Below are 12,492 nucleotides of genomic sequence, written 5' to 3'. Positions count from 1 at the left end.
CTGCGTGTCCTACCGAGATTATAGTACGTCCCTTTTGGATTATTATATTTATCTCTCGAGGTCCTCGAGCATATAATATAGATACGGTCGTTTACGCAAGCGACTGGTAGCTCGCGATCGATTCTGCTGTACATACACATCGTTGGGAGAGATTACACACAGATTCTTGACACAAACATAGTTTACGTCCTGCCGAAATGGATTACCGCGTGGAATGTCGTTTACTCTCGATTGTGTACACATAAACGTTATCCATCGTCGTAAACAAAGTTCACCTCGACGTCACCTATATATACTTTCTGCAAAAGAAGCATCCTCGCATATATATATATATATATATATATATATATATGCATACATTCCCATAAGAAAAAAGAGAAGGTATCCGCACACGGCGGCTTTTTATCAGCGCCGAGGCTTTATCTCTGCGTATAAGGATATAATCTCGCACATACAGCGCTATAGAGCGAGCGAGGTGCAGAGAGAAAAAGACAGAAAATCAGGCGATAGTGACGTCCCTGCGGAGTGAAGACCGTAGCGCACAGTGGCGTAGCGTCGCCCAGCGCCATTGCCTCCTCTCCGATTGGCTGGCTGGTTCGACTTCGAAGTGGGGATACAGTCCGTCCCCGCGGCGTCGGGCGGAGTCAAGCTGCTCAATCGACTCCGAGATCCGTGTCACAAACGTGCCGTCGTTCGTTCTCTCAACATCACTCTCTCTCGCTCTCTCTCTCTCTCCCTCTCTCTCACTAGCTCTCTTGCGCGCAGTCAGGCAGACAGGCAGGCGAGACACAGCGAGGAGCTTCGAGTGCCGAAGTGACCGGTCGACACACAAGTATACCGATTACTCATCGATCCGTATATCCTGAACCTATACTCTCGTGACGTTTCCCGATAATGTGGTGCGCGTAGTGCTAACAGTGCTAAAGACTCGCTCGATCGAGAGCCCTTGGGGAACGGAGAGTTTTCATTATTCGGAGCGAAAGCGTCTAGCAGTTCAAGCGTCAGGATGACCGAGATTAGCAACATGGTCTCCTACTACCCGCCGCTGATGTACCGCCAGCAGGCCGCGGCTTCCCAGACGCCTCAGTCGACGGCCGAGCAGTCGCCCTCGCCCACCCAGGGCTCGCCTCAGCAGCAGCAGCAGCAACAGCAGCAGCAGCAGCAGCTGCTCAACCATCAGCAGCAGCAGCAGCAGCAGCAACAGCAGCAGCAGCTCGAGGCCGTGGCCGCCGCGAACCAGCAGTGCCCACCCTGGTACAACTACACTCACGCTGCCGCTGTGGCCCACCATCACCACCAGGCCCAGCAGTATTTTGCCGAGCACGAGGGCTCGCTCTGGCCCCATCCGCACCCCTACCTCCAGTATCAGCACCACCAGCACTACCAGCAGCAGCAGCAGCAACAGCAGCAGCAACAGCAGCAGCAACAGCAGCAGCAGCAGCAGCAGCTACAGATCGCCACCAGTCAGCTCGACTGGAGCGGCGACGAGACCAACAACAACAGCAGCGGCAACAACGGTGTCGGAGCTGGGGAGCCCAGTCCGCCCATCACCGTAAGCGGCAGCGAGATCAGCAGCCCCGGCACACCTGCTACACCGCCAGCCAACAACAACACCCTGGCGGCCATCAACAACAACGTCAACACTCCCATGAGACCCGGACAGAACAGGAGCCCCTACGAGTGGATGAAGAAGCCCTCTTATCACAACCAACCAAATCCAGGTGAGTCCGACACGTGTACGTATATAGTTTGTTGTCATATGCGAATATACTCGATCGCGAGCCGATCTTATTGTCAATATTTATATAAGCGAGAAATCGGCATTACATCGAGACGCGAAATTTATTCCTCGAGAAGGTTCTTGCCTCGCGTTGTAAGCTCGCGGCTATATTTGAAAAGGGGGAAACGCGATATAATACGCGCCTCGGAGAAAAGAGCGCGTAGATACGCCGGGCAAACAGCTAATTGCACTCAAATATTTGTCAGATAATCCCTCTCTCTCTGCCTGCGCGCACAGGCAAATCCCGCCGCGAAGGAGGAAACTCCTTTTTTCTCGACGCCTATCGCTCCTGAAAATCGGTTTATCGCAATATCGCGAGTATATCAAAATATGGAACTTGGCGAAACGCGCACTTTTCGCGAATTTTCAAAGCCATGTGAAATACAGCGATTACATCACAGATGACACTACATTCTGCGCATTGTTGCAGCAGCTTGCAACGCTGCCTCGGCGGCCACGGCGCTCCACGAGCTCTGCACTCTAGACGCCCTTGGTAATAACCCACTATCAGCGTCCAATCGAGACGTTATCACGTAATTTCTGTCGTTGCTGTTGTTTTCTTCGTTCTGCACGCACTTATCCGTAGTTCTCGATGTTGTGTGTAGCGCATGTTGTGTGTGTGTGTGTGTGTCGCATTCAAGAATAAGAGAATATGTACTTGCGCAATAGTCCGTAGGGCCATAAAAACGGAAAGAAAAATCTCCCGTAGCGCGCGCGGTCAGTCCCGAAAAAGGAGTACATATAACACACCTATATACTGTATACAGGGAAGAGAGGGGGGGGGAGAAAAGAATATATTACACAGCTGCCTGGCCATTGGTCGTCGGGTCGTTTCCATCCAAGCCGTTCTCCCATTAAATTCCAGCTCGCGTTTTTATTCCCCTCCCCGGCCTGTACAGGCTGCAAAAATAAAAGGACCCGCGCGGTTGCGTGCAGCGCAGGACTTTTCTTTTCCTCCTCGCGCCGCGCGCGCGCGTTCGGCCATTATCTGCATTTTATGGTTATATTGCCGCGACGCTATATAGCGAGATCGCGCGCAGCCGTACGTGTGTGTGTATATATATATATATACACATACAAACCACATTACAATTTCGTTCCCGCGTTCGACTCCTTTTCTTCGCTTTTTACAACTGCAGCTCGCTGCCGCCGCCGGCGGCGGCGTCATTGTGGGAAGCTTCTTTTTCTCTCGCGTGCGCATCCGTCTAGCTGTTTCTTAAAGGCCGCCGACGCCATTTTGGTGAACGCACGCGCGCGCGAGTCGTGGAAATTTGGCGACAAAGGAATTAAATAGGGATGAGGCGAAAATATTCCGAGAACCCTCGGGAATGTTATATAAAGTCGAACGTTTAAAATTAAAAGAAAAAGCTCCGAAATCCGATAAGAATACGCGGAGAGTGAGAGAGAGAGAGAGAGAGAGAGAAAGAGAGACAATTAAACGAACAGCGTATATAATCCTGATGCATCGGCTGACGAATGGGACCTTGCGGAGATGACGCCTCGTTGCACGCGTGGCAGGCGGTGTCTATTTAAGAGAAAAAGCGCGAAACCGACGAGAGGGGCCGCGCCGGCGATCACGTACACGTTATATACACGCGGAAGCTGTGAGCGAAGCCTGTAATGGGGTGGCAACGAGTCCCACGAGTCCCGTTTTCTTCTCGTCTCTCTCTCTCTCTCTCTCTCGACTATATACTCGCCCTATTCATATTCCTCTCGTTTTTCGCTGTCCGAGATTGAGCTCTCTCTCTCTCTCTCTCTCTCTCTCTCTCTCGGCTCTCCGAATCATTTCGCAGATATAAATTGCCTCTACGCGACTTTGTACGAGTTATTTTATTTTTCCTCCGGTTTTTAATGCCTCGCAGCTTTTATACATCCACGCGCGGCGCACTAAATTCGAAGCGAGAGAGATATTAACGTCGATTTCATTCGCACTCGGGACCGAAAAGTAGCGCCGTCAATGTCGTTCCCAACGTTATACGACGCATAAAACAGGTTCTCTCTCTCTCTCTCTCTCTCTCTCTCTCTCTCTCTCTCTCTCTCTCTCTCTCTCTCTGTCAGATATATGCTGGAAAGCCTGCGCGGTGTCCCACGTATAAACGATATAACGATCGCGCGCGCGTATATAGCTTCTCCGAATCGCCCGTACTCGGCTCTTCTCTCTCTCTCTCTCTCTCTCTCTCTCTCTCTCTCTCTCTGTTATATACATACATCTGTCTCTCTCACGGAATTTCTCAATCGGCCGAGCGAGCGATAATGCGTGTATGTATACAGGCGATCGACAGCTATAGCGCGATCAAAGGTGCCGACGGCGCGTCTCACCTTCTCAATCATAGATAATGCTTGTCTGATTCTTCGCGATATTGTATTCCGTACGTACGAGTATATGTATACTACATAATATTATCCTCGCGGAGATCTCGCGCGGCTGCATGTGTCAAAATTCAATTTGTTTATCTATATTCGCGGTGTCTCGCGAAGAACCTCGCGATTATGCAAGCGGGGAGTGAGTTTCCACGACACTGCGAGATGCATCGGAACGGTAAAATTCCATTGTGCAAGTCGAATATAAGCGAGTTTTGTTGAATTATGATAAACGCGCGTGTATTATACGTGTGTGCATTATACGCGAGTATAAGAGCTCTTTCGAATATATAACGCGGAAGATACATCCGCGCGCGTCTAATTATATTTTTATGCCGCGGAATTACGTAAGAATTTTTTCAACCGATCATTCGGCAGTTATGTACACCCTATGCGCGGCGTTATCGAAAATAAAATATAACAGAAACGTTATTTTTTCCTCGCTAATCCTCACGCTCGCGGGAGCCGCGCAACGGCCGCCGCTGCTCAGATTTTATATCTTCGAAAAGTCGCGCTCTCCGCTCGCGATTATCAGCCGCGCACGTATACACCTACGCCTATAAGACACAATACGTATAGGTAGGAAGACCGCGAGGCTTGAGATGAAAAAGACCGCCGCGATAATCCCCCGCCCGCTCGTATGTGTGCCCAAGTATGACGCGGCGACGAGAGCCGGTGTACACCGCGAATAAATGCCTACGCCGCGTGTACTACGGTTAATATTTTGCTTCTCCTCTCTCTCTCTCTCTCTCTCTCTCTCTCTCTCTCTCTCTCTCTCTCTCTCTCTCTCTCTCTCTCTCTCTCTCTCTCTCTCTGTCCCTCTTCGAGTGGCCCCTGCGATCGTATTGTTGCCGTCGTAAATTATTGTTCGCTCTCTCCGCGCGTTTATAATATCTATGCGGGAGATTAGCCGCGCGCGCGAATCAGATTTACGAGCTTAATAAATCACAAATATGTTCGTTAGAGTATTTGCTATGTGTGGGCCGATGGGGTAAGACGAGTTGCAGCGCGATCGAAGCGACTGTAATGTATAACCCAAATTGATTAAACATAGGATGTATATCGAGGAGGAAACGCGTAACGCAACTCGATATGTCGGAGTCTAATTGAGACATCGTGTCGGGCTGAAGAGGCCAGCAAATATACACACGGATCGTCGATCTGCCGATCGACAAGGTCGATATCTGCACTTTCGCCCTATCAGTCGTGTCGATCTACACGAGCGACAACGTCGTGATAAGGCGACACGAAATACCCGCTCGAGCGCGCGAGTGCGCGTGTGTGTGTGTGTGTGTGTGTGTGCGTGTGTGTACCCAACGACTCGACTGTTGCGTATCAAAGGCGTGACACCGGAAATAAAGCCTGTATTACACAGGTATACATACACGCTCAAAGGGAGGAAGACACCGCCCGTGTGTACCTACATTATTCCACAAACACAAGCTGCAGAGGATAGGGCTGAGAGCTAGCTAGAAAACAATAATGGGTAAAAAATGCGACTCAAGAGAGAGAGAGAGAGAGAGAGAGCTCAGCTTCTACGAAGGCCTTCGGTTATCAAGGAGCCTGGATTAGCGAGTCCCTCTTTCATGTTAACCGCCGCCGCAGACGACGGCGTCTTATCTAATCACTGCTCCCTCTCTCCCACGCGTCTCTTTACCTCGCGCACAGCCGCCTCGTCGCGCGCTGCAACGCTTAGGTACAACAGTCGTACCTATATATATATATATATATATATATATATATACACTTACACGCGAGAGAGAAGCGTATTCAGGCTGCACGTAGAGAAAAATAATTTTTTATCTCCGGTGTGATCTCCCCGCGATGCGAGATGCCTATCCATTTGTGGCGGCTTTCCGTCATCGTCGCGCTCGCGTGTATATATATGTATATATATATGTGTGTGTGTGTGTGTGTGCGTGTGTGCTGCAGCCAATCGTAATCGCGCGGATACGTGTTTTCGCGCTTTCGCGATTAAAATTCGTTATCGCGCCTGCACGCAGCTACCTGTACGCTACAACACACGTATATATGTGCGCGATGTATCACGGAGAGAGGAAGAAGAAGACGCGCTGTATGCTTATCTATATATCGCGCGTGCGCTTTATGTTTCGAAATATATTCTGTATGTGTATGTGTGTGATCTAGTTTCTCGATTTTTCCTTAGGATTTTCTCTTAAGCAAGTGTTTCTTGATTCTCTCGTTACAGGCAAGACACGAACGAAGGACAAGTACAGGGTCGTCTACACCGAGCACCAGAGGCTCGAGCTCGAGAAGGAGTTCTACTCTAGCCGGTACATCACCATCCGCCGCAAGGCAGAACTCGCCAGCAGCCTCGCCTTGTCCGAGCGTCAGGTAATTCGATCGCACCTTATATTTTAAAAGGCATCATTATTCTTTCGTAAAGTACCAGCAAAACTAACGCCAACCATCCTTTGGTCCACAGGTCAAGATCTGGTTCCAGAACCGCCGAGCTAAAGACCGCAAGCAGAGCAAGAAACGCGGCGAGCTCGAGCAGCGCGACGTCAAGCCGATGATCGACGCCCACGGTGTGGCCCACCCTGCACACGGACACCCACACCCACCGGTCAGCGGCATGGCTGGACTCAGCCTCACTGGTATGAGCATGTCCGGGATGCTGGGAGGTCTGATTCATCAAAATTCATCACCTCCGCTAGGACATCATCATCCCCATCACCAGGCCGTTGCTGCCGCCGCAGCGGCTCACCATCACGCTCTACTCGCCGCACACCACACACCCCAACACTCGGTGCTCGGAATCTGACCGACTGGCGCCGAGGATTTTGCCGAAACACAACAACAGTTGTTCATACCCGAGTGCTAACCGTCGGTCTTCCATTAGTTCGCGAAAATGCGAGCAACGTATACTTTTTTCCCGAGTCGGTCGCTGCGTAGGAAACGGGAGAGCTGCGCATCGCTTTTCACTGCCTCAATCGACGCGCAGAACGCGCAGCTCTCTCCGGGATTACTCGCTTTTCCGGCGACTCTCTCTCTCTCTCTCTCTCTCTCTCTCTCTCTCTCTCTCTCTCTCTCTCTCTCTCGGATGAAAAAGGCAATTTTCAAGTTTGCTACCGAGCCCGCGACAATGGACGGCGATTTTCCCTCGGGGCACGTGCGCTAAGCTGTGTGTGTGTGTGCGCAGAGACGGACTAAAGTTTAACTGATCTCGCCGCTGAGCGTAAAACGATAAAGTAGTAGAGTTTGGAGATTGTGAGTGGTGAAAAGTTTCGAATATATATAGTGCGCGGACAGGAGAGAGACACTCGCGATGCGTATAGAGAAAAAAATATTGAAAAAAAAAAAAATATATATATATCTATTGATGAAGAAGATTATACGATGCGCTATTATATTGTACATATATTTTTAGAGATTTAAGGATCGTTTTGTAGTTTTAGTTTTATAAGCGAGCGCCGCGAGCTCGCGCATGTTAGCCGATATTATCATGTGTCTTTTTTTTATTTATAAGCGATTACACAAGCTGTGGACACGCTTCGTTTCGATCCGTAGAATTTGACATAACAATGATGCTATTCATTGAGGAGAATATTTACTATTTTTCAAAAATCGAGCGTCGAAACGAAACGTGAATGAAATATGGCTCTCTGAGAGGCATGTTGCTCTAAGAGTTGGCCGTCGCACTCTTACAACGGGACCAAAATAAGGTTTGGAGGAGAAAATTTGACAAAAAATGTGCGAGACCGTTTTAATGAGTGTGTAATGAACCCGTGTGTACTTTTCAGTTAATTAATTGAATTGTTAAATTGAATCGATCGACGGTCGATTGGAAATTTTTATTATTATTATTGTTGAATGCCCTCGTTGGTTTATATGATGATAATTTAGAGAGCAAGCTTTGAAGCTTCAATTAAATTTTGTACATATTATTAATTATGCGAGTACTGAGGTGGAAAAAAACCATAGATGTGATTATGCGGTAGAAGAAAATTATAATAATTGTATACCTTTATTGGTGCTACTTTTAGTTTGATACTCGCGATATACAATATTATTGAATTGTATGATTAATTAACACCCGCATACACCCAGACTATTTTAACAGCTTGGATTATTCACGCGACTTTTAATTACTGCGACTTTGATACTGTGTATTGTTGTATAGCTATAGCTTATACTTAATACTATGTCATAAATATTTTTAGCTAGTCGATCATTCGAATCAAATGGAATTGCATATGTGAATTTGCAATATTTTTGTACATTTTAGTGAATTCCCTCCATCGCGTTAGCAGACATAATAGTAGCATAAAGACGAGATCGAGATTGCCGAGATTGCAGGCAAGCTTTAAAACCATGTATAGCCGTTGCGTATTATAACGTAAACTAGACGAGTACCTCTTACTGCATATATGCATACGTAGGCATGGTTATAACGAATATACGTAAAATTTATGCCTTAAACTGCAACCGACAGATTTTAACCCTCATTTCCGGGATAAGACTTTATTACGTATAGGGTTGAGATATAAGCGCCGTGTGCCTTGAGCTGCATGCCCTTGATATTATACTGTATGTAAAACGTCCTTTCATTTTCTACTCATGATAATATAATGTAAGAAGGCGTGTTTACGCAGTAATCGATACACAGTACTTAGCGATATCTATATATGTGTAAGCTTGCAGAAAAATCTCAATGCACGCACGCGCGCGCGAACTCTGTCGTTTGAAATCAAATTCTGTACATATTAAGAATTGAATTTCGCCGTGACCATACCCGGTATATCAAGTCACTTAAATTATTGTATACCTCTAGTATTAGCATCATAGAGACCAGAAATATTATTATTATTATAATTATATATACATACATATATATATATATATATATATATATATATATATATATACAGATCGGATGGAGGAAAACAAATTATTATATAAACAGACGGATATAGCGGTTGCAAAGCTATAGTACTACAGTTGTAGAGAAATCATCATTACGAAATACAGATATATACGACTTTAATATGAAAGAGAAGCAAGAGTGTCTTTGTCATTCGAAAAAAACCCTATATACACAATCCTCGTCACAGCGCAATACCTCAACGCGATTAATTGCGAAAGCTACTTCGTCGGCGGGCTATATGGCAGACGATATAATTCCGTGGAAATTCTCCCGACAGCAGCTACAGCCCGCCGACGTAATAATATATGTACAACTAGAGAGTATAAGCTCTAGTGGCGTTTAAGCTTCGGCAGTGAATCGTCGCGCGGATTCCGGGGAGCTGCGGGAGATATCTGTCCGTCGACGCGCGTTTTGCGGAACGGGTCCCCGGGGGGCCCTTGACTTAACTGCCAGATCGATGTGTACGCGCGCCCCATTCCGACAAACTCTCGCCCCCGACAAACAGTAGTAGTAGTCGTCGTCGTGTCGGGGAAAAAAACGAGTATCTCGGTTATGCTTTTACGCACTTGTAATGGACTTGCTCGTACACGCGAACAATATATAAGATTCCGAATCGCGTTGTAATATTTTGATTAACGATCTATGCAATAGCTTCGAGGAGTAAAAAAACGGAATAGCTATCTCATTGAAATCAAAGAGTATATATAACAATCCGCATCGATTTTACAGGCGCGGGATTATCGTCGTCGCGCGCGAACGGCGACTTTGTCGAGAGTCAATAATTACAAGTCCTTTGACCGCCGTAAAGCGAATTATGTTTTTACTGCGCACAATAGAGAGTTAAACTTTATTGCACGGCTCGCTCGCACTGATGGCCGTTTATAAAATCGTAGCAAAAACTTGGAACCCCTTCGCTTCCTTTTTTATATATAGATACCATGCTGCATTATACAGTTATCCGACTTCTCACGCGAGTTTACACAACTTAACGAATAAACCACATCTCAGGCACTATACGCACACGCGCGCTATTTTAATCGATGAAATACCTGCGCATTTAACACGTTCCTTCGAGGAATCTACTCGGCTTTTTGTTCAATGCGCGGCGGCGGTCGAGGATCTTCCCGCAGCGCGGCGACATAAGGAATTTCACAGGAGGAATAAAAGGAATGCGCGTCTCGGTCGCACGCGAGTACAAAGAGCGAAGGAGTAGAGGCTAAAAAACATAACGCCGAGGAAGAGTTGGAATAGGCTGTATACTGGCGGAGGTATTGTGCTCTCGGGTGATGCGTTCCGATCTAGAAACGAGCGGAAAAGCGAGCGGCGGCGTTTTGGGAAAAATAAAGGGATAAAAGGTCGGGAAAACCAAAAGCGCGCGTTTAAGCGACCTTCGCCGATACAGCCTGAGTGGAAAGTGTGTGGGTGAGAAACCTTGATCGATCGTGTATAGGTGTGTCACATCGGAGGTCAGTATGAAAACCTCTCACGTTTGCACAAAATCGCTATGCGCATATATATATATATATACATATATATATATATATATTCGCAGCAAAACGATCCTTAGTTAATATATGCGAAAAACCTTCGATTCCCGCCGCAATAAATTTTCCCTCCGACTGTACGCGCAAGGAGAAGCGATATCTCCGGCGGAAGCGTGCACTCGGATTTTCGAGCGCTGCACACTGGCCTCTTTTTGTTCCGGGACCATCGCATCGGGGGCAGTATAAGAGCAGCGGCAACAGCAACCGGCCCGCGCGGTCAGTCCGCTGCCGAGAGCCGAAAACCCAGCAAATAGACACTTTTATTGCGAGACCCGTTGTAAAGTGTAGCCGCCGGCCCGTAGCCGCACTCCGCTGCGTATATCGAGCTGCACGCTTCCAAAGGGGCTAATCTCTGCGGATGAAAACCGTGTAATAAAACCGGCTCTCCTCTTTGCCTTCCTTCTCCCTCCCCCTCTCGCACGTACACGCAGACCTTCTCTCTCTCTCTCTCTCTCTCTCTCTCTCTCTCTCTCTCTCTCTCTCTCTCTCTCTCTCTAGCGCTGCTGCCCTCGAGAGCCGCCGGTGTGCTATATATATTCTTTTAAACAGCCCGGAAATTTTTCCACCGCCGCTTCCATATACCCCCGAAAAACTCGTTCCATTGTGTCGACGCTCGGGCCAAGAGCTGGGACACGATTGGGCCCGTTTGACCGGCCGACTGACCTATACCAGCGCCAGAGAGAACCGTATACTCGGGGGGTAGAAGAAAAAAGGAATTTTTTGAGCGGCTGTATAGCGAGCACCGCGTAGGAATGGCGAGAGACAGGGATTGTAAAACACGGCTATGGCGCGGAATGAAAATATTTTTGACCAGAGAGCGGGTTTTTCTTCTTTATTTCAGGAGGAAAAGCTCGTATAAGTGCAGAGAATGGAGCGCGTGCTTTTGTTGTTTGCCGTCGGAAGCCGCGATCGAGCGAATGCTGTGAGCTGAAGAAAAATCGGTTTTCAAAGGGTTGGTTTTGATGCGTTTTGTGGTCATTAATTGTTTCTTATACTTTCAGAGATTTAGACGTTTTCGAGTGAGGCATGACATATTTAATGATTCTCCTAACTGAGGGGTGAAATATTCGAGAAAATATAACGATACGCATAATTCATTTGTTTTTAATGCCGGTTTTGAGATACACATCTGCGCCATTCCATACTGTAACTGTATACCTCAGGCTGTGGACTACTCGCTCGCAGCCATAAACTAAAATCGTAGAACATTTAATGCGGAGTAAACTGGTTCCCTGAATATCGCAGCCGCTTCTCTTATTGTAAACTTACAAGTATCCAGTTTATCTAACTAAAGCCCGAATTACGTCGATCACCGCGTAAGAAGCCTATGGCATTAGTCAAAGGTTAGCCATTGCGTTAAAGGGAAGAACAAACAACGAAATTCGATTAGCTCCTGCGCGGGTGCACTATACCGCCGCAGCCATAAGTGACTATGTAAAGGCTTGACCATTAGTCATTCGGAGGGATCGTTAAAGAGGTATACGCCGCGGAAATCGCGGAATTTATGGCTCGTCCGAGAAAATTATTGTTAGCTCACGTCAGTCGCGCATCTCTCTCACGAGCGGCTTGTCTCTCTCTCTCTCTCTCTCAGTTCAGTGTCTGAATTTGATGAGATAATTTCAAAGGCGGCGGATGAATGTATATATAAGGTGTCGTAAAAGATCACAGAATGACGATACCGATCACCGCTTACAAAGTCTCCTCGAAATCTCTTCTTTTTCCACCTTTTACCGCCACAGTTTTCGAAACTCTACTATTTCGCTGCCTATATAATGCTATACCTATACTGTGGTCGGATTGTTTCTCGCCGGCTCTTAAAAAAGTCATAACTACCGAGAGTAACGATTTCATTGCGGAAGATGCGCGCGACCTGACCTTGTGTTCGTTTTTTATGTGATACCGGTTATCCTCCTACCTGC

General features: G+C 47.3%; 1 protein-coding gene across 1 annotated transcript; it reads left to right on the top strand.

Moving 5' to 3' along the window:
- Positions 1–1,006: 1,006 nt before the first annotated feature.
- Positions 1,007–7,442, top strand: Cad (caudal). Its single transcript, NM_001134925.1, has 3 exons — positions 1,007–1,721; positions 6,351–6,496; positions 6,588–7,442. Exons 1-3 carry the CDS (start codon positions 1,007–1,009, stop codon positions 6,924–6,926), a joined length of 1,200 nt encoding a protein of 399 aa, NP_001128397.1. The 3' UTR covers positions 6,927–7,442.
- The last annotated feature ends 5,050 nt before the right edge of the window (positions 7,443–12,492 follow it).

Source organism: Nasonia vitripennis, chromosome 3, assembly GCF_009193385.2.
Source record: "Nasonia vitripennis strain AsymCx chromosome 3, Nvit_psr_1.1, whole genome shotgun sequence".
Taxonomy (NCBI): domain Eukaryota; kingdom Metazoa; phylum Arthropoda; class Insecta; order Hymenoptera; family Pteromalidae; genus Nasonia; species Nasonia vitripennis.
Note: the sequence above shows the minus strand (reverse complement) of the source record. Positions and strands in the feature narration are given on the sequence as shown.

Bases quoted from the DNA above. Each gene is read 5' to 3' on its own strand.
- Cad (NM_001134925.1), top strand. From the start codon at position 1,007: ATGACCGAGATTAGCAACATGGTCTCCTACTACCCGCCGCTGATGTAC. The intron at 1,722-6,350 runs GTGAGTCCGACA...CTCTCGTTACAG, and splicing joins TCACAACCAACCAAATCCAG to GCAAGACACGAACGAAGGAC. The intron at 6,497-6,587 runs GTAATTCGATCG...TTTGGTCCACAG, and splicing joins TCGCCTTGTCCGAGCGTCAG to GTCAAGATCTGGTTCCAGAA.